The 27,336-nt window shown below is 40.7% G+C and overlaps 1 protein-coding gene across 1 annotated transcript; it reads left to right on the plus strand.

Moving 5' to 3' along the window:
• Positions 1–13,784: 13,784 nt before the first annotated feature.
• On the plus strand, positions 13,785–27,099 carry GPR26 (G protein-coupled receptor 26; the record flags this gene model as incomplete). The annotated part of the gene is made up of 3 exons (XM_084290380.1): positions 13,785–14,452; positions 20,011–20,124; positions 26,868–27,099. 3 exons carry the CDS (start codon positions 13,785–13,787, stop codon positions 27,097–27,099), a joined length of 1,014 nt encoding a protein of 337 aa, XP_084146506.1.
• Between the last annotated feature and the right edge of the window lie 237 nt (positions 27,100–27,336).

Here is a 27,336-nt window from a genome sequence, read left to right on the forward strand (position 1 = left end):
TTAAAGTCTCTCAGCAAGCAATCCTATCCATTACTGCATAAAAGTAATATCCTGGAATATTCCTGGCTATTATCTCTGTCTGTGTCTGTGATGACCTATCTATCTATCTATCTATCTATCTATCTATCTATCTATCTATCTATCTTTCTATCTGCTTATCTATCTAGAGTAATTTACCAAGAAAGACCCAAGAAGCAAGCGTTATCATCATGCTTAGCGGAGATAGAAATATTTCTATCAGGAAATAGAGGAGTTTAAGAAGAACGAACAGGAATACAAATTTATAAATCTGCAGATCCAGATCAGCAGTGGTGGGGAGAGGCTATTTTTCTGCCTTCCCCATTACAGGATCTCTGTGAAGAAGGCTCTCATGAGTCTCCAGTTCTTTCTGGTCGGGCAGCAGGAAAGGGCTGTGCACAGCATTGCCTCTATACCTGTGACCTCTGACTGAGGAAAATGTAGTAAATGTTTGCTGCTATAGCTAGGGACACCATCCACACCACAGCATCTTCAGGAGGAAGGTTTACTCACTGCTACATCCCCTTCACCGCCACAGATTTAGGCCATTTTATCTAATGCCTGAAAAACATAAAACCCCCTTGCTCAAATCTGTTATGGGTTAGCTCTCATGGGATCTCACTAAGGCAAAACAACTTTTGATTTTGCATGTAAAAATCAGAGTATTACTCTGAGTTACTGTCATTGCAGTTTTGTGTTTGCAGTGCTATAAAGTTGTGCCATCACTTTCATTATAGACCCATATTTTCAGTGATGCATGTTGTGTCAGGAAAAATTATTTTAAAGCTGAAATTTAGCAGTGCAGTCCTCAGCTTATGAGCTTTATAAAGAAAAAATTCCAAACCATACTTCAAATAAAAATATTGATTTTAACTGATTCAAGACTCAGTGGATAAATATGAGCTTTTATCCTGCTTTGGGAACCCTGAGAACACATGGCTTGGATGTCCCTGCTCTAGAATTACACTTCCAGTTTATTAGACCAAGCAAGCTGTTGGTAACACACCTGAGTTTGGTTTAACAGTGCTTTATCATCTCCTCTTGAAAAGCCCATTAAGTCTTCTTAGGGCAGCTTTTTCTTGCTCCTAAAATGGGCAAATTCTTACAAGATTTCTCCTGGAAATCAACCGGGGACTACATGGAATTGATGAGCAGAAATTTTCCGTCCTTTGGGAATCTAAGAGCTAGATTTCCCATCATTTCAATCCCCTTGTTATCTTTGAGTAATGTATAGGGAAATAATTCATGCAGATGGGAATAGAAATTGGTACCAGACTCTCCATCTGACATACATTCAATGCAATGGAGGAGGCAGGCTGAGTGCCTGTAATACGGCAGCAGACAGCCAGCTGTAACATTTAGGATGGCTTCAGGCAGCTCTAGAGTATGATAGGGTTATGACCAGAAGAAGAGGAGATGGCTACGATACTAATATTTCAGGAATTTTTGAGTGTTATAATGGTGTCCTTGAAACCATAAATGAGGCTTTCAGTTTGTCTTGATAGCAGGCCCTCCAGTACCAGAAGCCAGAGGACAGAATTACTTACACATCCTATAGCCCACATTCCTCTTTTACCTCAGATGTTCCCCTCAACATCCCTTCTGGGCCAAGGTACCTTGAAATCCAGAGAGCATGCACCCATGTTCCACTTTTATGGAGCACTTGAGCTTTCTTGGTTGACTCTACCTGAGGTGTTTCCAAATACCAGCATCCATTGACCACCTCTGACAAGTCCCTCCAGAGCAAAAGCAGAGACAGCAAGGCAGCTCTTATTCCAGGCCTTTCAGACAAAACACCTTTCTGTGAAAGTGCAGGCAAACCGGAGACAGACATCCTCTGGTCTAAGAGGCTTAGCATGCAATTCAGTAGCTAGATGTGAAATGCCATATTGAAAGGTCATTTATCTGAGAGGAGTCACTGACACTTGAATCTCTGCCCTGACAATGTATGTTAGAGGTTTTCCTAAGGAGCCAACATGTAGTTTATACTAATTGGATTGAATTTCTTATTCTCTGCATGTGCTGTCCAATGTAACTCATTGTAATGCTTTTTCCTTCCCTTGAGATAACACTGAAGAAGAGACAGATTGTCAGATGCTGAAAAGGTCTGTTGAGAATTAAAAAAAAAATAACAAGGAAAGTATCAGACTTTCGAGTTTTGTTTGTTTCTCTTCACTAATTTGCAAGAAAGGTTAGAGTAAACAAATTCAAAATCCACCGTGACCTTAAATGCCTGGTATCAAAAGAGGGAGAAGGCTATGTAGAGAGGGGAGAATTTATGATAGCTGGAAATCCAAAACAACAACACTGTTTGGAAGTGAGGAAACATTGCAGAGGATAAGTTTTAAGACATAATTTCTCTGCATTTAAAGCATTTTTATGAACATTTTTTCAGTTTAAAGAAAATGTATATAGAAGAAACCAAAGGTCACTTCAGCATCCTCTGGCTCTAGGACTCTAAGGTCTCTGCCTGTGTCTCCAGGCGTGGAGATACTCTTCACTGCAGCTCCTCACCTCTTGGGCTCAGAGGCAGAGGACTAAAAGAGTCCTTGAAGCTAATGGAATTATACTAATTTAAAATGAAAAGAGTATGAATCTTTTGTTAGCAATAATGAGATTTTTTTTTTTCTTTTACACAAGGGAAAACATCACCATTTTGTCAGGAAAGTGCAAACGCATTTGGAGGTTTCTGTCCAAATCCTTAGAGATGTTCGTCTCTTCAACAACAAAAAAAAAAGTGGACATTTTCTGTGAAAATATAATTTGTCTAAAAGTGGTGACAACAAGTAGAAGATCCTCAGCAGTGCAAAAAGAAATCAGTCAGTAACTCCTTTAATTTTTCTTCCTTTATAGTTACCAGATCAATGAGATACTCATGAATGCAGAGGAAATTCTTACATGAATACTGCTAAAGCATTATCATTTCCAGAGCTTGCCAAGAAAACGCAGGTGTTCCTTGAGCCCCAAGTAATAACAGCTCAGGGCTCTTGGGTCTGCATGACAGGTATTCATGACAAAAGGAAATAATCTTTCTGCGTGGGAGATAATTGCAGGCAATGTTTATTATGCCTGGAGTTGATAAAAATCAAATAGTGATTAAGGACATAGACGAAACTTCATCACTTTCTTCTTTTCTGCCATATAATTAGGTTTTATAGCTAGACTCTCAACTATCAGGTGAAATTTAATATAAGAAAAGTCAAAGGTGTTCTAGAATATTATGATATAAAGGATATAACTGATCACTTCAGGGTCTTTGTCCTCACTTGCTCCTTCCACAAATCTTAAATTTTCTGGAGGGTCTAAATTTTTTCGTCTCCCATGGCTCTGCTTAGTCCTTATCTGAACAGTATATTAAAAGGACAAATGTATTTGTAGCAGACATGGAAATAACCTATATGAATGTGGATTATATTCACCTTTGTTATTGTACGAAGGAATTCTCTTGAGACTGGTTGAGAAAAGTATTTGTTAAAAATAAACAGAATCTGTCCCTCTTTGTTTACAGCTGATAATTTCACAGTACTCCAGTGAACCTTTCCAAATGTTCCATCAGTGTCTTGCTGAGTTTGGACACCAGTTTTGGTTTGAAAACTTACTTATTTGAAAACTTACTTTCAAATAAGTTTTCTTTCACTATCAGTAACCAAGATGGTGTATGCTGACAGACATGAACACAGAAGGAGGTATGCAATACTTGTTATTTCATTGTTTGGGTTTATTTTAAATATTTATTGCATTAAAAATAAATAAATAAAGTAGATGACAAAGCAGAGTAGTAGTTGACTGAAATGTTATGACTTAGAGGAGTTTTACCTACACATTTTACACTAGTGGAGACTTGAAAGACACTGGCAATCTACTGAACACAGGCTGCAATGGCAGCTAAGTGTTTTGGAAAAATATGAAGCTCAGCAACAAAAACAGACCTCAGTACTCTTCTTAACAAAAGGAAAACTGATCTTGGTGGATTTTTCCCCCAGTCAGTAGAAGAGTGGTACTTTGTCTATGCATACTCTGTTACAGAAGAGATTTTTTTTCTTTTTTTCTTTTTTTTTTTTTTTTTCTAATTTGGGTCACATATTACACTTGTAAAAGGTCCAGGGAGATGGGTGTGATGCCCCATGTTCACTTAAGACCATCAGGAAAATAACATCTTATTAAATATACATATAGTTTGTTACTGGTGTCACCAAGAATAGATTATTTTCTTCATTCTTCATTTTCCTGGCTGAGACCTAACCTACAAAGGCAGTGTGGATAGACCAGTCATCCTCTGTCTTTGGGTCATGATGAGGCACTGAGAAAAAAGAAAAGGATTTTAAGGTCTTCATCAAGTGATTGACTGTTTCCTGAAGAACACAATAGTCCTTCCAAAAAATACTAATACATTAAAAGCTTTTTTTCATCATTATGCAATTTTGAAGAGCTCTTTTAAACAGTCTGAGATATTATTAATCAATCAATAACAGTATTTTTTATTGACTATGCACATAAATATCTTATAAGATAAATGAAATTCAAAAAGATGTAATTAAAGAAATTAGCCTGATATAGTTGCCCTATTTCTTAGTAGACATTAATCTCCCAGAAATTTAAATTAATGCTTGGTTTGTAGCTTTCTGACCCATACATCTCAATCCTGTACATTGCAGCATGTGTTTGCCCAGAAGAACTCCAAAAGATATTTGCCTAACTTTTCAACTGTATCTCCATTCAGCCCGCTATGTTGTCAGCACCTTTACTGACCCACATTTACATTTTGCTTAAATTCACTGTCAGTCCTACAGAGCCTTCTGACTTCTCCCCTCTGGTGCCTCTGTGAAGTCTTGTAGGTCAGCAACGTCTCCTGCCCCCTCAGTCGGGCTGCAGCACATGCACAGATCAGCTAGAGCAACTCAGATGCTTGCCAATTAGTTTTGCATTTGTATTTTTTCTGGAGCGTGCACTGCTCTAGGCCTGAGGAGAGCCACAGCACAGATTTGCAGTGAAATTAAAGCTGTGTCTGCTCTCAGCTGTAGAAAGCAACTGGTGAAACTACAAATGGGATATCATGGAGATAATGTGTTATTTGCTGTCAATAAAGGATTAGTGAATCAGCACTTACAGTTTATTGAGACCTTAAAATTTTGATACAAGAAAGCAAAAATCTTTTTTCAGACAGGGACCTCTACTCCATCTTTCTTGATTGCAAAGCAAAATGTCAGCAGAGCTACAGGTGTGGCAATTTCATGTGAGACAGTCCAAGAAACTCCTGATTGTGGCTGGTGGTCAAATGATGGTTGGAATTAATATAGAAAACAAGAATGTTTAATATTCAGCACCTCCCCCGAACACACACTCCTCCCATATCTCCCCCCTTTTGACTGTAAAAGTTGACTTAGATTTACACATTCTAACTAAACACTTTTAAGCTAACAACATTTTACAATGAAAAGGCTGAATTGATAACAAGAGCATGCCATATCTCGTTAATATTGCTTCCCAGACTACAGGCCTGGAAATAACTTTAATTATAAATTTTAAAAAGGCTGCCTGGGCTTATAGAAGAGATTGCATAATTCCTTCATTACCATGGCAAAACAGTTAAAACAATAATTAAAATTAAAATTTTAGAGTCCTCAAAGATAGTGGACCTGTAGAAAAGCTTCCGGTAGTAAGAAGCCTTATAAAACATTATCAATATATCACAAATCCAAGGGGATCACAAACCCAAAAAGAGCTGTTACGGGGAAATAAGTTAAGCCTTTAACTGACTGCTTCACAGAGTCTTAGTCTCTTAAAGACCTAGGAATTGAATGTTACATTCCCTGAATTGAAATGGCATTTATATACTTTCCATTATAGTAAAATACTTAAGGAATCAGGTGGAGAATTTGCAGGTGATACACAATTATATTACCTCTGAAATCCAGTTACATCAAAACGAGGGGTCTAAAGAAAGCTATGAAAAAATCCATAGGATCATGTAAATTACAAATATTTTGAACCCAAACTCTTCTGCTCAGCCTCAGGCAGAGATCCAAATATATTTCCTTAATAAAGCAGATGAATTTGGTTAGACAATCTCCATACTGACTTTCTCCCATTCAGAACAACAAGATGTAAAAATCATTTATTTCAATCAGAAGGTAACACTTGTCATAATGACCATTTCATGCAAAGAAGTGAATAGATTTGAAAATCCAAGTAAAAATGAAAAAAAATATAAACATACAAACAACAGCAAAAAAAATGAAAATACCAAGATAATGGATAAGTTTCTGAGAGTGGGTGCTCGTGGATGACTTTGTATATAGAAACAGGCACTGCCATCTACATATCATTTTTAGAGCCTTCTGTTACCAGCCTCTATTTTTGTCTTTGCTGAGTGAGAAGAGAAGGAGCTGGCCCAGTTTAAAACAAGAGGAAATGAAATACTGCACATATAAAAAGAGCAAGTGTGACAAAAGTGATTTCTGCTCTGACATTTTGAAGAACTACAGGGTAAAGAGAACCAATTCTGTCTAGAAAAGCATGGATATGACAAATACCACTTACTTATCAGAACATAGTACTGATGTAAAAGGTAATATCTAGCAAATTCATTCCTTCAATAAAATTAGGAATGAATTTATTTTAATCTGTCCTCAGACACCCAAGAACTTTTTGCGTCTTCCAATTCACAACTGTCTTTCTTCTTTCTCTAAATTGTGTTCCCTCTGTTTCAAATGTCTAACGCTTTTCTCATGACAGTTTAAATCCCACGGCTACTGTCACGTCATAGGTAGTCTTATGAACACTGCACCAGAGAACACTCATAAGTTTAATTACTTTCCCTGAATTAGCCCTCTCCAGCTACATTGCTTATTCAGTTGGACATGGGTTTCTAAATCTTCTCAGACACTTCTGAACTCATTTGCACATCCACAAACTTCTCAGGGCAAAGCTTTCCTCCTACACATCTATAGATAGAGCTAAGATGAGGTGTCTTTGGGTTTGGTGGCATTCCAATTAATTACTCACATAATAAGATGAGCACAAGTCTTTAAAGTTAGCGATCAAAGACAAAGAAAGGCATGGCTTGTGCCTTAAACAGTCACGATAACAAAATCATGCTTGTTAAACAAGCCCAGCATAAACCCAGTGATGGCTCCGAATCTCTGATCTCACATTGCTGCATCAGTTCATGAGCCAGCTTTGAGGGACAGTGCCACATCCTTGTGGCAAGGCTAGAAAAGGAAAGGACATTGTCACCAGCTGTGACAGCAGAGCTACAGTGTTGATATAGATAGTCTCAATATTTGATATAGTCCTCATTACCTCTCCTCATGGGAGTACTCATGAAGACTCATGGATTCCTGCTTACTCATAATCAGTTTGCTCTCATCCTTATGACAACATGGACAGAAAGACATGAGAGTAACTCAGAGTAATAATAACTTTTTTATTTTTATTTTTTAATTCAGGTGATATTTGATTGACATGTTTTTATGCGAATACCATCCGAATAGCTGTGCAGCTTGAGGATAATGATGGTATCATCTAAGTAGAGTTTCAAATGCATGAAGTCCTTTTCCCAATTTTCCAAAGGCAATTCTCAGTCACTTGGTGCATGTAGCATCTTGGATCACGTTTCAAAAGTTTCCAGGGGCTAGAAATCAGCCTTTCTAGAAATATATTCTGAGGTTTGGGCTGCAGATATGAATTTAAAATAATGAGTGGTAAAAGATCTGATTGATAGAAAAAATTAATTCCCTTCCCTGAAAACCCTGACATTATTCTAAAGGTTGCAGTATTATGGAGTATATTGGAGTATTATGGAGTATATATGGAGTATATGGAGTATTGTAGAGTATTATGCAGTATATTAATTTAATTATATTTTAAATATTTTTCTTAATTTGTTTAATGTAGTTTTTCAAAACATTTCAAAGAAAAATATGTTAATTTTCACTTGTTGTTCTTTTATTTCATTTGCATGTAAGAAAGGGCAATAAACATGAAATAAAAAGGGTTTAAGAGTAAAAAAAAAAAACACAGAAAACAAAACTAAAAGACCTGTTAGTTGCTTAAATATATATATAATATATATACACTCTTTGCTATTAAGTGTTTTTTTTGTCAGAAATACAAAGTTCACTTAAACGCTATTGACCAAGTTTTTCTTTGAGTCCTTATTGTCTTTATAGGTAAGACAAATATAGCAAGTTTATCTATGAATTAGCTCCTTTAGGTGAACGCCATTTCCTCTGAAGCTATATGCAGTTCCATCAGGACAAATATAGCTTCATATGAAGGTGAAGTGTGACTCAAGATGTGCATCATTGATAATATTGTCATTGAGTGATTCCAAAATATAAATAGTGAAAATGTGCTGGAACATGTCACCTAACGTTTCGCATTTGCAGAAATAACACAGACAGACGAAGTTGTGCTCTGACTTGCACGAGGGGACTAATGTTGCTCATCCACTAATTGGTCCCCAGGAAGAAAGCTCTCACCTTGTTGAGAAGCAGCCCAGAGAAAGGGAGAGCAGTGCCTTCCGCCTGTATGCACATCCACCCACCGAAGTCCCTGACTCAAAGGCTCACATGGCTTGCTGCTGCTGCTGAGCTGATTTGATTTCCTTAGCTGCCCTAACAGCCCTTAAAAATCCATCCAGCAGGCAGAAGTGCCAGAAGCATCAGCCATCTGCCTGAGGACCTGACGTTTCTTTAATTTCATGAAGCAAACTAACAGTGACAACCTGGGTATGAATAATTCACTAGGAGGGCTTTAGTGAGCAGTGCTGTCGTAGCTGTCATGGCACTCACAGCCACACAGCGAGGAAAATGAAGGTTTCTTTCACTGGTTCCCCAGAGTGGTGGCCTGTGGAAAACCACCTGGCTGGCCAGGAACCCCCAGGTAGCCCCAGCAGGCTGTGCAGTGTTCTCTGCATGTGACACATGGACCAACCAGAGGGCAAGGAAATAGGCAAGAAGCCATCCTACATGATGCTTTTTTTAGTAGCTGGGATGGATATGGGTTGAAGATAAGGAAACATTGGTCAGTGAAGTTGATGGAGAATGTGTAACTGTTACGTCTGCACTGCTCCTTCTCTTTCTGCCAACAAGAAAACTGGCCAAGGATTTGCAAGGAGCTTTGCTGAAGACAAACCAAAATCTGTCCACACACGTACTTAAAGTATTTCCTTGTGCCTTCCCTTTTGGCACCTCTATCCTGCCATGGATACCAGAGGTTTAGATCGCTTTCTGCATGCTGATTCAAAAGTTATGATTTTGCAGGCAGAGAGATGAAAGTGTTTTCTGCAGCTTCTGACATTTTCAATGGAGCAATGAACTACCAGTGCCAGCTGCCCCATTAAGTCTGTCTACTGTCCTGACAAAGTATGTAGATGTTACACAAGTCATTACTCACATTATATGTGCTATGCATACATGCTGAAATTCTGGCTGTTGAAGTCAGACTGTTACCATCGATCCAGCAGAACAACGATTTCATGAGCCATTATCTTACTCGTATAAAAACCGGTAAGACTTTGCCTCTTACAACGTGACACTTGACCCTCAAATAATCAGAGTAAAGATACTGCTTTTATTCAAGTTCAGGTTAACTGACAATAAAGTGAAAAAAAGTCCACTCTGCAGTTTATGAGCAAAGTCTCCAAACAGCCAAGAAACAAAAAGTAAAGGCTGATGGAGGCAAGAGGAAATACCCATGGGCTGTCTGCAGGCATGCTGGCTTCCCAGAGGAAATTGGCTGTCTTTGAGCTGGCTATGATACAGATAAAGGAGAAAAAATCTCTCCCATATGTCAATATTCCCATTATTAAAGTCCTGAGAAGTTTGTACACTGTAGATCAAAAGAGGAAGGTGAGACTGTAGAGCAAAGAAAGTGCAGTGAAAGCATGAAACCGAGATGCCAAAATATGATAGAGGAAAGTTGGCAAGCTGCAACCTTCAGTCCAAAGAAAATGTATCACTTCTCAAATACATTTTCAGGTTAGATTTTCAAGTAGTTTTCTGAGCAGTGTGAAGCCCTAAACACTAGCTTCCTATGAAATGAGTGACCTAGATGTTTTAGCTAGGTCATCAACATGGCCTCCTATATAGTATATATAAGAGATAACCTCAAAAATGTTGCGTATCCCAAGTAAGTATTTCATAGTCTCAAGAGGGACAGAATGCTGAGAAAACATTTCTGCTCCTTGAACTTCCCAGCAGAGACAAACTTTCCATCCATGTGTTATAGAATTCCATCCATGTGTTGTAGAATTTTTGAAACTGAAAAGTCAGCCCTAAATATTGAAGATCTTGTCATCTGTATGATTTGTCCATGGCCAAATATAGACAAAAATGTAATACAAATTACTAAATTGAGAGTGATAAATTAACCTCTTATCTAGAGAAGTTTCCTATTGTTGCAATATCCCTCCTGTTTGGTACAATACCAGTACAAATCTTTTCTCAGTCAGGGTAGACTGGTATGCACATGGTATGTAGACTGCAAATCCACTAGCTATAGGCTATTGTAAAAAAATAGCAAGAGATTTGTGCAGTCCTTCTAGAACAAGTCACATGTGGATAAAATTCATAATTTGATTAAGATAAGGCTTTGGGGCTCCCTCAAAGATCAGGTCCTCATTGTGTATGTTCTCCTTGCCTTTGTCCCCATGAGTTTACAATCTATGTGGACAAACAAAAGGCAGAAGAGATTTGGTGAACTGACGCAGGTCATGCAGGACACAAGTCTACTGGTTATCAGCCCAATACTCCGTCTGCTTGGCAATGCTGCTTCAGAAAGCCACCTCTGCTTTTAATATATAAAATCACAGTAAATGTTCTGTGGTTTTTGTGCTTGACAATGGGGCAAATGTCAAAGGAGTACTGAGCTTATATGTCGAGACCCAATACTGTCAGAGTTCACTGGTGGTAATTGATATTTATTAGCAGTGCTTATTGTTAATTCATAATGCAGCCTGTCATTGAAATATTACAAACAAAGCATGCAGTCCCTGCCGTTAGGAGCTCACAGGCAAGCTGTGCAAAACATTCATCTCCTCTACCATGATAAAATATGCACAGCATATTCTTTCCTCCTGATTTGTATAAAATGAAGCTATTTGATGGATCCATCATGCTCGCTTAGCTATGCATGATAAATAAATCCAGAAACATTCAGTAAATATCCTCAGCTGCAGGGATTACCAACAAGGGAATCAATTATGTAAAGTATGTGGGTCTTAGAGTTAGACATACACACCGAGACTCACATCAGTCATCAAGAGAAAACTTCAGCTTTCTCCTGAAATCTAGAGAGCTTTTTTCACTGGATTGCAGACTTAAGCCCTTTTTAGCTGCTACATTTTTTCCTGTAAGTAGATGGAGTTTAGCTTTTTCTATACCTGAAAAACTTGCACAACAAAGAATAACTTGATAGGAAAAAGTTAAGCAATTAGTAAACTGTGAAACATAGAATTACGAATGTTTCATCTATTTAGGCTAATAATTACTGAAGCATGAGCCAGACTTGCTGCTTGAATTTAGCTTTCCCACACCAATAACGAGTGTTACCTGCACCCTACCAAACGCTGGGCAAAAAGGGGCTGGGTTGAGGGAGGTGGGATTTCAGGTTTCAGAACAAGGAGCCAAATCACCATGCAGGGATAGGGGGTCTCCTCCTGCCAGCCCTGCAGCTATCTGCTCCTGCATGCTTCTGCAGTGCCTCAGAGACAAGATCCAGCAGAGCCAGCCCATGGTTCTGCCGACCTCTCCTGGGGAGATAAACTGAGATTTTCTTACATCAGCACCTCCCAGCTCATGTGGCCCTTTCCTGAGGACCCACAGCTGCCTTTCACAGCTGAGCCTGAGGCTGAATTTTGTGCCAGGACACCCTGCTCAGGCCATCGATGCTAGGGCACCTTTTTCAGCCAAGGCTTTTCCTTCCTACCCAGCAAAGAAACTCCTATTTTCTGGGGCCACACTGCAGTGAGATCTGCATGTTCTCTCTGATCTCCTTAGCATACCTCTCCTAAGAGGGTACAGAGCCCTCTTATCTGAAGAAGCAGACACCTATAGGGTTTTTTCATGTGGGTTTTGATCAGTGTCTCAGGACCAGACACTTTATTTGATGTCTCTAATGACAGTCTTCTGACTTACAAAGTGAATTCCTTTCACTCTCAGCCTTTTAAAGCCACATTTAAGAAGAAATGACCACGACAGAAACAACTGAGTGGAAGCAAAGGGGCCTTCCTGTAAGGTGCAGAGCACTGACACCGTGCACAGTGACAGCTCCACTACCGAGCCCAAGTGTCTGCAAGGCATAGCTGCTGTACATCGAGTGTGCACAGCGCTGGCAAGTGCTGCAAGCACAGGGGAAAAATCTGCCTAGGCATCTAGTTCTTGCACACGTGCCCAGGCACTTACTGAGCCACAATAACTGTGCTGTGGGGTATCTTTTCCCTCCTCATTGTACAGGGATTAAGGCTTGGCTGCCTTGATGAGAAAGCTGTCCCAGTTGCTTGCAACCTTTTAGCATTCCTGGTTAGAACTCTTTTAAAGGGACAGCAAAGGCAATCAGAGAACCATTCCCACTCCTTCCTTTAAAACAGACTTAATTTTAAAATGTAATTAAATGCAGTGCAGACGTAGCCCTGTTTGCTTTTGTCAAGCCCCTTTGTGGCTGCAGCACTCACTCTGCAGGAGGGATGCTTTGACTGGGGGAAACCCAGGCTGGGCAAGGGAGGAAAGCCAGGCTGAGGGGTGAGATCAGCATCACCTTGCTGTCTCTGCACCATGACCTCAGGCAAGTCACCGTAGCATTTGGGGTTTCAGTTGCCTTGCTTTCCAAGGAGGAGGGAAGGCAATCATTTTCCTCCTACGCATCGTGGTTGGAGACAGAGGATGGCAAAGTGCTAAACTGGAGCTGTAAAACTGTTCCGGTAGCCTAATGACAGCTCCAGAGGAGTAGCAGAGTACATCCATTTTCCCATCTTTTTGGACCCAGCTAATGAAGGGAAAAGAAAACCCCTGCCCTAGCAGAGAGCAGGCAGCAACTGTGAAAGTGATGCACTGAAATGCAGGAAACACAGCAGAGTGCAGGAATTCGGTTACATGGCTGTTTGCAAATTAATGGCTAAATCAATTAAATGAAAGCATGGGATTTCTCTTGAGGAAAGTCTAGTCACAATTGCAAGGAGAAGGGGAGGGGTTGTGGAGTGGGGATGACATAATCACGTTTGCGAATCACCAGCAGTGTGCATGCTTTAATCCATTAATGGGGTTTTTATCTGTGATCATAAAAAGCAGGTTACATTCAGCCTGGAAGGGAGTGAGGGTTGGAGGAGAGGGGAGGGCAGAGCAAGAGCAAGAGAGAGAGAGAAAGCAAGGGAGAAAGAGAGCACAATTCACTCGGTGAATTGCTTGCAAGCTTTGGGCTGATAATTAGGGATCTCAGGAGAGCAGTTTCTCAGAATAACCTGCTCGCCTTCAAATGGACCGAGTGGAGACAGTGGTTCAGTCCTGCTGATATTTTTTAAGCCCTCCTCACAGTTTGATGGGCATTCCCAGCGCTTTTGTGCACGTCTCGGAGAGCGTTGACGTGGAAAGGAGCAGCGAGGAGGGGGAGGTTGGAGAAAAAAACTGCAGCTCTTCTAAAAATACGGAGGGCATGCAAGAGTACGAGCAGGCTGGGGAGGAGGGCGAGGTGAGAGCGCCTCGCGCCATGGTCCCCGGGTGCCGGCGCGGCGCAGTTTCGGAGATGTCCCTCCTGTGACTGGACGCACCATGAGCATCTGGGAGGTGATCCTGGCTTTCGTGGTGGTGGTGCTGATGCTCGTGGCCCTGCTGGCCAACGTGCTGGTGCTGATGTGCTTCCTGTACAGCGCTGACATCCGCAAGCAGGTCCCGGGATTGTTCATCCTCAACCTCACCTTCTGCAACCTGTTGATGACCGTTTCGAACATGCCCCTGACCTTGGCTGGGATCATTTACAAGAGTCAACCAGGAGGAGATCAGATCTGCCACATTGTGGGCTTCCTGGAGACTTTCCTCACCACGAACTCCATGCTGAGCATGGCAGCTTTGAGCATTGACAGGTGGATTGCTGTGGTCTTCCCTCTAAGTTATCACTCCAAAATGAGGTACAGAGATGCTGCTCTCATACTGAGCTACATGTGGCTGCACTCGGTGTCGTTCCCGATAGTGGCAGCTTCTCTCTCCTGGGTGGGTTTCCATCACCTCTATGCCTCCTGCACCCTGTACAATAAGAGACCAGAGGATAGGACACAGTTTGTGATTTTCACTGGGGTCTTTCACACCCTCAGCTTCCTCCTCTCCCTTATAGTCCTGTGTTTCACATATCTAAAAGTGCTGAAGGTGGCACGGTTTCACTGTAAGCGGATTGACGTGATCACTATGCAGACCCTGGTGCTGCTTGTGGACATCCATCCCAGGTAAGGTGCCTGTGAGAGCAGCAGGTGAGACTTTGTTGCAGAGGAAGCAAGGAGCGGGTTTGGTGTTATGTTAAGTACAGTCTGATCGGTATCACAGCGGGGGATCGGGAGGGGAAGAAAACAAGCATCCCTGCTGGTTTCTGTTCTGCATGCTTCTTTGTACTTGTGTTCATTTTTGGGGTTGCAAAAACAACTCTTCTTTGTTATTTTTAGGAGCTTGTTTTGAGAGGGAGAGCAAAGAAACAGGCTGTTTTACCTGGGCAAGCATTTCCCTTCGAGGCAATGGTCAGATCACTGCCCCTTGTCTCAGAAGGTGGATTTAGTGACTGACAGATTTGTGGGTTTGGGCACTGTCAGCCCCAAATGCTGCTGAATCTCACTGAGAGGGGGCACATGTCCCTCCACTCGGAGCTGGAAGGGAAAGGAGTCTGGGGCACTGTGTGCTGCTCCTCTGCCCAGCTCTGTCTGTATTGCTGTGCCCTCTGTAACCTTATATTTTCTGAAGGCAGAATCATAGGGGAATAGCATCTGCAAAATGTGTATGCTTGAATGCCTGTATTTAAATCCAGCTGAGAGAGACTTCAGTAGCAATGTTAATATGACAAGCGAGGGATGTATAAAGTTCATTGCTAATGAGAGTCCGTAAGCAAGGAAATTGTTAGGAGAAAAGTCTCCAGGGGCTGGGAGAATAATGGGCTTACAGACAAGCACCAAACAGACATGAAAATGTGTTGGAAAGCTGTGCAAGAGTCACATCAGAGATTATACACAAACTGTAAATCCTGTACGAATAGGATGTGCCTGGATCTGGAAGGGAAGCAGATTTCACTGGAGAAGGGAGGGTGGGAGCTCGTTACGAGCTCCCTGGCTCGTTAAGGAGAACTGAGCTGTAAAGCTGAAAGAGAGAAATCCTTGCTGGATGGAAGCTCCAGGGTGGTGCTGGGCAGGAAGAGGTCCTGGCGAGGAGCCGGGTAGGTGCCTGGTGCACAGGAGTTGGTGTGCAGTGTGTTTGTGCCATCGTTCTGCTCACGGGAAGCAGAGAGGGTGAAACAGAGAGGGCTGAAGCAGGCATGGCTGGAAGGACGTGGGATTGGACTGCTGAGAACGGACCAGCCAGAGTGACCCACCTGGTGATTTGAGAAATGAATCCGCGGAGCTGGGGTAGGGTGAAGAGGGATGGGGGCTGATGGATCAGAATAACCGGGTTAGGGCTGAGAGGCTCCCAGGGGCTGGGGCAGATGGGTTAAGAACCAGCTCTGACTGGGACAAGGTGGCAAAGCCAGTGGGTGAGCTCTGGGCAGGGGAAAGCGGGGGCACTGGTCACAGTGTGGGGAGAAATGGGCCTGGTTTGCTCAGAGTTTGGTTTTGGGGAGGAGCGTGTCTGGAGGGGGTGATTGGAAAGGAAAGGGTTTGATGGATTTGCCTGGAAAAGAAGGGAGAAATTGGTTTGGCTACACAGAGTGACAGAGTGGCTGTGAGGGATGCGTGTGCTACTTGGGAGACAGTCAGAGACCGAATCTTAAAAGTTCAGACTGTCTCTGTCACAGGCTGAAGGGAAGAGAAATGTGTTTCAGCGAAGTGCTAGCAGCTGCCAGCACAGTGAGGTGTCTGATACGGGGGAAGAAATCTGGCTGGAAGCGAGGAAGACAAGAGCAGATAAAGAGGGCAGCCCCACGGCAGACATCCCTCCTGCCCCCCCTCTGCTTTGTCCTTTGCTCTGCAGGCTGGAGGCAAACACCAGCTCCCTCCATCCTCAGCCAGCTGGGAGCTGAGCTGCAGGACTGAGAGCACATGTGGCTGTCCTCAGAATAAGGTCACAGTTTGGGGATTCCTAAGCCCAAGGCAAATAAGTCTGAAAGGATCAGGGCAGGCCAGCACTGTGCCAGAGGAACAGAAACACTAGCTGAAAGTTCTCCAGGGAAGCTGTCTGATCTGTCTCTTGACCAAGAATGTGGAACAGGACTTTGGGTGAGTCCTGGTCCTGCTTTTGAGAAACACATGTATAAATCTTCCCTTATCCACCAAGTCACGCAGAGGAAAAACCACCCTTCTACCCCACGTGCTGTCTGGTTGCTAAACCATACCTCGATTGATCTTGATTTCTGCACAGACTTTGAGTGGCCTCTCCCAGGGCAGAGCTGCGAACCCACCAGGGCTGTTTGAAATAGCAATCGTTACACCTAATGCTTCAAGTATGGCTGGATTGCACAGAAAAGAGGCAAAAATCTCAATGGTATTTCTCCTCCTCTGCATTTTCTCTGGTCTGAGTTAACTTGAGGGTGTTCCTGCATTTTGTAATCACATCACTGAAGGGCAGGTTCAGTGGGGCTGTGGGCGTTAGACCTTTCTTTGGAGGAGACAAAGTTATACAGGCACTTTGCTGTGAGTAACCTCTATTTACTAACTGCTGTTTAGCTCTTACACCAGGCTATTCTCTAAGAAAAGGGAGTTTTAAGTTAATCCTTAGACCGCAGGGATAATGGCTGATTTTAACCCATGGTGGTGTTGCCTGAGGAGGTGACAGCTGCTGCAGCTGACAGAGTCAAACCTTGGATTGCCTTCCCAAGCGTGAGAGCTACACAAAGGCTTTTCACAAAGTGATGTTCCTAAAACTCTAACAAAGGCATAATTTGAGTTATATAAGTGGTATATATAAAGGGATGATTAATATTTGCTATGGTACCTAACAGTATAGACATGGGTGCTGTGAGGTTGAACATGAGGGAACAAAGTTTGTAATCCCAGTTTCACCTACCCTGACGTTTCTGGCTTTTTGCATGATCTAGTTTCACTGCTGAGAAATGTGTATGGACAATTCTCTGCTCCCTGTGACTCAGAACCACCCGCAAGGGGGTCTAGCGACAGGCATCGTGACAGATGGCTTTACTACCTGTGATTTGGAAAGACACAAGTGATCTTCTGAAGACCATTTGAGAAGAGTACAAAGGAATCCTCTAAATACCACATAAAATCGTGTGAATGTTTAGGGCACATGTCCTTTCAAGTTAGCTCAGGCATTTTTACTGGGTACTGCTTTCTCTTGACTTTGTTCCTAAAACCAATTTATCTGAGTTATAGTGAGTGGCTTGGGCAAGAATCCACTTAATTGCTTAACTTATGTATTTCTTAACCCAAATTATCTATACTAACTTTTTGGTGTATTCAGCTCTTAAAGATACTAGATCTTAAGGTCCAGTGTCTCATAAAGTTTGTTTAGAATACCAAACCTTTGAAGGGATATATCTCAGATTTTCCAGGATATTAAAATCTTTAAATAAAAGCTAAGTCAACTACCCAGTTCTGTTACCAGTGTCACTACTGGAACCTGTGTATATATTTTTATCTTACTGCACACAACAGCATACAAAAGCAAAATATCCATTTGAACACGTTCTCTGTTTGAAGGATTGAGATAAAATACCACATCACAAAGGTAGGTATTTATTAGCTACATCTGGAAAGGCTGATCAAAAGCAATTGGTTGAAGTCTTCAGGACTTTTCACATCATGCATGAGCACCAGAAATCAAAGACAGCTTTGCATGTGTCAAATAAAATGTGAAGAAATATAACTGGTAAAACTTCTAGAAACAAAAATTGTAATGCCCTCCTCCCCAGTACAGAACCCTAATTGAACCCACTTTGGAGTTTTCTTTTTCCATACCAGCATGTTCCTGGGATAACATGAATTTAACAACACTGGTCTTAAGTGAAGCTATTGAACCTCTCAGATTGGCTGTTTGCACCTAAAAATATTCCAGCTCTTGCAGAACTCAAAGCATATCATAGGTTCCCTTGAAAAGGTAGATTTTTTTTTTCTTCTCAGCTGTCACTTCGAGCTGCAAATAACTCAGACATAGAACATGTAACACTTTTAGATGTGTTTTAATTCTACTTAGGCATATTCTTCGTGAGGAAATTCATTATTTCAAGGAGAACAAACTTTTTCCCCAGTATTTTGTTCACTTTGCCAGTTACCATGCTGCTCGGAGGGCTTGATAAGACCAGAAATAAAATGGATATATAAAAAAAAAAAAAAAAAACATTTTTTTTTCTTTAGCCCAATAGAAAGGTAACATAGCAACTACCTGCCACAGAGAGCAGCAAAGCACACTGAGATTCTCAGGACACAACGCATACTTAGATGATTAAACATTTAATTACAACAAATAATGTAAGGGTATGGTCATAAACCCCACAGCTATTAAAATACGCGTGTGGAACCGGGCACTGAGTCACCGATTACAAATTTACAATAAAAGCAGAGGGAGACCAACCCCACGCAATTACAATGTGCAGCACGTGGGCCAGACCGCTCACTTCTCCCAAGACATGTGGTTGCTTTGCCCCGAGACCTGCGCAATAAACCAACACATAGTGCTGCTATATGCCTAGAGAGGGATTTTGGCATGCAGCCTGGCTTTATTTTTGTCCTTCTGCAAAGGAAGCATGCTAGCTGATGCACTAGTTCAGGTATGGGTTGTTCTGGCAGATACAACCAGTGCCTCCCATTCCCACCTGACAAAACCAGTTGCTTGTTCCCATCCCTGGGATTCATGCAGTCAGCACAGAAGTTGCCCGAACAGGTAGAGGAGGATGGAATTTCATGTTATCAGTCTCAGGAAGCCAATGTACTAATCTCAGAGTGGTGTTCTTGCAGTGGAAGGGTGGGCTCAGATCGTGGGTACCCCATGATCCTATTGCCCTGCCTGCACCCTGAGGGGCTTTGCAGCTCTCTGGCACCCTGTTGTGACCACCATCAGGAAGCTCAAATGAGAAAACTCATGTCCTAAAATGCCACAGGTAGGAAAGAGCAGGGCATGACTAATTTGTACATTTGATCTGAAACAAGGCAGGTAGTTTGATCTGTGGAGTCAGAACATCACAGTTCTTCAGATTTGTTGCATAATTCCCAGCTTTGCAAAGCACTTAGTCCGTGCAGGATCTGTCATAAGATTTATGGCCACACAGTTCACAGTTATGGGATGTAACGATTGCTCTAATGTTGGGCTGAATGTTTAGAGGGTGTTTTTCCTGTTACAATTTTATTATGTTTTGCTGCTTATCTCACTGGGCAGTTCCTCCTATCTGTGATATTGTCATTTGAATTGCTATTTCTAGGAAAGCAGCATGTTGCCTACCCCACTCTGGATATCTTCCAAATCTTTGAATATCATGAGGCAAACTCCAGCCTGCATACACAGCTTACAGTAATTCAGAAAGGAGTTGCAGCTGAATTCAAGGCTGAATTCCACCAACTTGTCTATATATGAATAGATATAAGGGGTGTGTGTAAATGTTTATATATATATATAAATATATATATATATAAAAGTATATACCTGCATTTCCCCATAATTATTTTTGAAGGATAAAATCATATAAAGGATTGATACTCAGTTTTGTCCTATAGAAACATTCTATTGTATATATGTGAATACAGCACTTGCTGGAAAGCACTTAGTGGAAAGATTGATTTCAATCATTCCAGAAGTATAGCCATTAAAGTCTGCTACCTGATATTATGATTCATGTTCTTGTTTGTGTTGAATGTCACAGTGTAAGAGAGCGTTGTCTGGAAGAACAAAAGAGACGGAGGCAACGAGCAACAAAGAAAATAAGTACCTTCATCGGTACTTTTATACTTTGTTTTGCACCTTATGTTATCACAAGGTAAGTGCAAACCTATACAGTGAAAAATACTGTGGAGATGAACTGAAGGTGGAAAAGCAGTGCACTCTGAACTAGAAATTGATTCTAGTCTTCTGTGAAAATTCTGTGCAGTATTTCCACTCCTATGACAGAGGCTGTATTTACTGAGCTAACAAAACTATATAGAATATTATAGCACTTATCTGATATAATCCTGCTATAACCTATGGGCCAAGCCCTGTTTGGTCAGCCAAGTCAATGTGTTGGTTCCATGGCAGTGATTTAGGAGTTCAGCCCACAGAGGCCCATAGATATTGTAGTTATTTTGAGACCAACTCTACTACTCTTCAAATTACCTCATTAGCCCAACGGGGTGATCCACAAGATAAGGCACTTGTCTGAATAGGTCAGGATGTAAAAGCCTGCTCAAACAAGATCCAGCTGAGGTGAAAACACAGTCCACAGACAACCCATAGGTTTTTGTTTGGACCGAGTTCTTGATCATATACATTAAATATCAAAGCTGTCCTGGATTACAGCTAAAAAAGTTCTTGTGATTTATGGTCAGGTGTCCTTATTTATCTACTAGTTTGTCATTGGAAATGGCTCCTGTGGGAAACACTCTTATGAAACAAAAATATGAAAGAGGGTGTATATCTGAAGAAGTGTTATGAAGTTATTAGAAATAAATTTACAACTTGTGCTTATTAAGACTCTGGAAAAACTGAAATATTGCTATGCAGAACAGAAAAAGAAAAAAGTATTTCTGAAACATCACCTATTTAGATATTATTGGACAGAAACTTTGGGGGATGACTTCTGTCAAATTCAGATTGACCAAAAAAAAGTAAAACAACACAATCCTTGAAAAAGCTGAATTAAGACTCAGTATAAGCAATTATACTAATTATATTACACAGCAAAACCAATTTTTCCACCTCAATATAATATCATGATTTTCTATGTCTAACCAAACAATTCACAAAAGGTCTTGTAGTCTCTGTAGATAGGCAAACCATCACACCACAGTCATTTTATGTTTATGATAATAATAGCTAATTTATTTGTGCTAACAATTTGTAAAAATGTTTCAAATACATTTATAGCAGTGTTAACATATTTCTTCACTTCTACTTAGTAGGGGCAAGAAGACACTCCATGCTCTGTGCACTAAAATTGCATGAAAATATTTATAATAATAATAGGCACTTAGCCTTAATTCTCAGGCTATAAGAGTATTTGTCATTGCAAGTAGTTAAGTTTAATTTTACATTGGGTCTCTGAACTTAATGAGAATCATCGCAGTCATTGAATAGCTCACAGCTCAGTCCTGAGTGACAGCGAGTGCTTGAGCCAGGGCTGTCAGAAGTATTTCTGTGCTCTTCACATCTCAGCCCAGTATTCAGGCACCATCTGCCCCCTTACTCTTAGTTCTGAGTCATCCTAATTTGTGTCGTCATAGTCCTGAAGTGCAGAAGAGGGATTAAAAAAAATCATGAACCTATCTGTTTTAATCCTTACAAGGCTCACTTAAATGTTCAAATGTCTTCATTCCATTAAAGACAAATAGCTTTTCCATGGGCAGTAACTACGAGACTTAAGACATAAGGTCCAAAATGCACAAAGATGTTTTTCAACAAAGGAAAAGACTTGTGCAATGGTCAGACATAAGAAGTAAGGGCTATCATTTTATTGGCCTTTTCATCTCTAACTGATCTAAAGGAATTACTGCATGACAGGCTAAATGGAATTCCTTGTTTAGCTACCTGAATCTTCCTGGGACCATGCTGCATGGATGGGTATTCCAGGATGCATGTTACTGTGCTTCCCTGTGCCTCCTGTGTATGGCTGAAATGCAGAACTCAGGGGAAGAATAGGTTTAATTATGCAAGCAAGTATTATTTTCTGGACTATGTCCAGAGTGTTTTGCACTTCACAAGACAGAGGCAATCAATCACTTTTCAAGGCAGCAAACAGAAGGTAACTGATGAAGTGTATTGTTCAGCACTGCTTGTAGACAGGAGACTCTAATTGGCAGAACACTTTAAACATGCTCTGAAGTACTTTATGAGTTAAGGCTTCAAAGCAGCTAATCACCAGGTTTCGCTATAATATTTCTGCTTCCCCACTAAAAACCACCAGCTGTCTGCTGCAGTCCCACAAGCCAACGAGGAAGCCATGCCTATGGCCCCAGTCAGACAAATTCTTCTCTGGGTCAGAGTCTTTCAGATTACATTAAGGTAAAAATCAGATTAGCTACCCCTTTTATCAGGAAAACACCCTTTTAATTACTTCAGTAGCTGACCTTAAGTAGTATATCTATACAACCTCATTCTTCTTGATTCCATGTTCCAAAGTAGCAGTATGACAGATGTACTACCCTGTATTGTATATTTATAGGCATAGCTTGTTGCTTGGTTTGGAAAAATGCTATTAGTACACATCTCTTTTTTTTTTTTTTTTTTTTTTGCTATATTTATCATTACGTGATTGAACAATATTGTTTGAAACCTGTTTTCGCTAAGGAGCTTTTTCATAAGAAAGATTAAAATAAGTCATACCAATTTCTAATATTCATGTCCAACTCCAGGCATTTCAGACAAATACAGAACTTTGCTCATGTAATTTAATAAGTGCTGTCTATGTGTGAGGAAATTGGCCCTAAATTAAAAATCCTGAAGTAATATCAGAAAGAAGTTTGCAATCCCAAACCCTCAGGTTAAGGAGGAGGATTGAATTTCTCTTGTATAATCTCTGGGGATCAGGGGATAAACAAACCATGTTTTTTTTACACTGGTCGACTGCCCTCTGCATACAAATCCTGCTTGGACAGACAAACAAGCAAACCCACAGAGGAGTTCTGAGTTATGTTCTTGTTCATGTATATTAAATGCATGCTTTTCCTATGCAATCTTAGGCTGACATATTTGAAGACAGTGGCCTTATAGGCTCCCTCAAGAGCTACAGCTGACATGAGGTAAAGAGATTTTCCTTCTGCATGAGAAATCTGCTGGCACAAGCTGGCCAGCGCTGCTCCCTATCATCACATCTCTGCTGCCAGCTGGTTCCCACAGCTCTGGAGAGCAGCAATGACTAAGAGCAACAGTTTACAAGAGCTGAAGGTCCACAAGTTACACTACTTCCTTAACAGAAGCTGTCTGGTTGTAATATATGTTCCACTTACGAGGCAAAACTGGCTAGGTTTTTCCACTAGCAAGACAGGATACATAAGATTCAGTCTACTAAGCAATAAAGTAAAATAAGCATAAAAGTCAAACTAAAACTGATGTTTGGCTTATTCATACCATTAACACAAAATAAATGACTAAGGTCAAATTCTGTTACTATGAGACTTCTATGAAAAACAAAAACCAGAATTAGTAACAAATATAAGTGTTAGAAGTATACGCTTAAAGAGTTGATCTAACTTCCCCAATTTGGGCCAAGAGAATAAATTTCTTGTAAGAAGACCAGTTCATCTACCAGCTCCAAAATGAAGTGTGACTTGTTTTACTCCAAAACAACCAGACATTTTAGCTTGTTTGAGGCTCTCTGGCCTATTCAGACTTTTCTTTGTAATTCAGTTTTTTCTCAAGTTAAGGCAATGCACAAGAGAGATGCTGCCATTATTATACTAGCCAGCTGGACCTATACACATTCAGTAAAATATTTTACTAAAATGATTAACTGCACATGTTGATAAAACATTTTCATTGTGTGTTCCACTGCATAAGAGATCAAGGTCTTACACATCAAGGTAACATTCTTGTTTGTTTACTGAAAGTGAAATAAAATAATTGGATAGCCACTTGACACCAAGTGCTCTACAGAAATATATTTCTAAAATATTGACAAAGTATCACAGCAAAACAGTTTATAGCTTTGAAGTACAGGTATTATCAGACAGTAAAAGAGCGGCTTATGAAAGCAAGTAGGGGAATTATGTAGACAATACTGTAGAATTTAATTTACAGGTTGATCTGAAATATTAATGCTCCTTCACTGAAAATATCTTCCTGGCTGAGATGTTTCGTGAAACCCTTTCAAAGGCAATAAGTTATATGATAGTCTTTACAAGAATGACATTTAATTGTTTCTACATTAAATGAAATTGCATATCTTGGGGGTAGTCTGCATTTGTTGCTAGATATCATAGAATAGCTTGGGTTAAAAGGGACCTGAGAAACCACCCAATTCCAATTCACCTGCCATGGGCAGGGATGCTACCCACTAGACCAGGTTGCTCAAAGTCCCATCCAGCCTGGCCTTGAAGCTCTAGGGATGGGGCATCCACAGCTTCTCTGGACAACCTGTGCCAGTGCCTCATCACCATCATAGTAAAGGATTTCTTCCTAACATCTAATCTAACTCTCCCCCTCTTTTAGTTTAAAAACATTCTCCCTTGTCATATCATTATCTGCTCAAGTACATCTGCAAATATACTATGAAAAATAACACACAGAAAATGCAAAATATAAAAATATCAAGGACACTTAAGGAAATAATTTGAGGAAATATTAAAGATTCTGTTGATAAAAGTGTAGCCTTTTAATTGATCAGTCACTGAAGGCAGAATTAGTAGGTCTAGGCTTACAACCATCAGGTGCCTATTTGATATATTTACATGGAGATTGCTAACGACTCGTAGAACTGAGTGACAGAAGCTCAGATACAAATTTATCATACCTTGGTCATTCGAGGCATCCACTGAATTTAATTAAGCTTAATCAAATTTACATTCGTAAAACATTTGACAAAGTAAATCAACAGGATTTAATTCAACACAGTAAAATTCAAAATGCAAGGAAGAAGCCATCAGATGTGTGAGGAACAGAAAGAATAAGAATGGCTCAATGTAAATTACAAAGTAAATATGAACTAGATTAATTTCCAAACAGTCAAATCTCATTTTAGAGCATACTAACATGGGTGTCATAGCTACATTTTGTTAAACAGGTGAATATACACCAGAAGAGACCCCCAGGAGCTTGAGTAGAAGAAAATTTTGTCTGAATTTGGATCCTACTTTGTATGAAGGACATTAGCCAGTAATTACAAGGAGAGGCTGAAGGATCAGCATTTAGGTAGTCAAGACAAAAGGAGAGAAATGGTACAGGTGGCAGTTTGGTATCTCAGAGCAGCTTACAGTGATAAGCTGTGCCAAACAACACCAGTGGAAGGGCAAGAGCAGTTCTCAAGTATTTTCATATCATATAGTCTAGTCACCTCAAATGTCTCATGTGGCTGTAAGCCCATAACTTGATAGTTATTTGAGTTCCTCTTTTCACATACATAATACTTTCAGCCTTTGTGTCCACTGAAGTTTGTACGATCTCCCTGGAGAATAGCACAAGACCAGCTGCAGCACATTTCTGGAATGGCCATTCATCTCAGTAAAATGTATAAAGAATCCCAAAATAATTTGTTCTTTGATAATAGGACACATCGATGTAAAGATGCTATTTGTGACAGGATGATACTTCTGTTTAAAACCTGTTATCAGTGACTGATGTTTAATTATTGGACAGTGAAATCAAGAGAGTATAAAATGAATTGTCAAACCTTGACTTCAGTAAACATCCTTATGTCATGTTTCCATCAAATTATTCATTTAATATAGCTTAGGCTTCCATGGCATGTCATTGAAATGTATGCAAATGGATACTAAAGAGGTTCTCAGAAATCATTTCAAAATGAAAAAGAAGTGGTCCTTATAGGTAAGAATTTGCAAGAGCAGAAGTACTTATAACAGTATCTAACTAAGAACCCCTGAGTATTGGGATGTTTTGAACACTACTGACATACTGAAGTGGAAGGTTTGTTTTACAAAGTTCACTTAAATCATAAATTGCTTTGCCTGACTTTCTATCCCAGAGTGCATCGGATGCTATTTTTATACATATTGTTTTTCTACAACAAAACACACAGGTTATATTGGGTAATGTCACCACCCCTAAAAGCATCTCTGAACAAATGGACCCCACTTCTAATCGAAGCGAAGTACAAAATGATCAAATTGCTAGCATGCAGCACACACAACTGTTCTCAGAATTAGAATTATTAATACCACATCACTGACTAAAGCCCCATCACTGGCAGCAGACCCATAGTGCTAAGCCTAGCACAAATACTTGAGAAGAAACAGTATTTTAGCCAGGGAATTTGCAGTGTAGGCAAACCAGAATGGAGAGAGAAGACAGAAGCTCCTAGTCAGTGATGCAACAAATTCAAGCTCTTTAGTCCCACTTTCATGCTCAAACAACTGGACCACACCATCTGCCAGTGCTATTTTAAACAACAAAATGTATGGAAAGTTCATGGAATGCAAATAAAATGAGTGAGGGGGAAAAAATCCTCATCTCTAAACTGCTTGAAATACACTGTTGGCATTTCTGCTGCAAGAATCACACTTCAGAATGTTCCTTGGAAATGGTCCTTTGTCTGAAGAAACATTAGCAAGTGTTTTCCAGGCAGGTTTAAGAACATCTGCTGCTGAAGATAGTTTTCAGCAAAGATCTTATTTTCCATTGCATAATGGGGCTGTCCAGCAGCACATGTACCCTTTAGAATTGTCGTCCCCTAGAAAAGTCAATAGTTTCTCATCAGCCCTCCCTTTAAATAGGCTGTTTTGAAGTCTGCCTCATACCCTGCTGGGTGGGAGAGGAATACAAGGGTGAGGGGTAGGTGTCATTAGTTTATAGCTGTGCTGTTACCTCATCCATTTAATATGAATATTCACTCTTTCAACCTTCCTGTTTCCACAGACTTGTTGAATTGTCCTCTGTGGTCCCCATCAATTCCCACTGGGGAATCATTTCCAAGTGCTTAGCTTACAGCAAAGTTGTTTCAGACCCTTTTGTGTACTCTTTGCTACGTAATCAGTACAAGAAGACATGGAAGGACATCATAAACAAGATCCTCAAAAGAAGCTCCATCAACTCCTCTGCCCTCACGAGTGAGTCGCACAACCGGAATATATTGCAACTGAACGAATGAGGAGCCTGGTATGGGATCTTCAAGAACCATAAAGTGATATATGGGAAACAAAAGTAACTGGCCTAACCCTAGTAGCTATCCTCAGCTGTCAAGGTTTTGGGAGGCAGCCACAGAGGCTGGTTGAAGCCCATGTCCCTCCCGCAGCCCCTGTAACACCTATGGGAGGCAGGCTGCTTGGTGCCTCCTGCCCACAACTACAAGCGTGCTATTGATAAGTGGTCCTGCAGGCTTTGCGGG

Source organism: Netta rufina (genome assembly GCF_964035555.1).
Source record: "Netta rufina genome assembly, chromosome: 7".
In the NCBI taxonomy this organism is placed as follows: domain Eukaryota; kingdom Metazoa; phylum Chordata; class Aves; order Anseriformes; family Anatidae; genus Netta; species Netta rufina.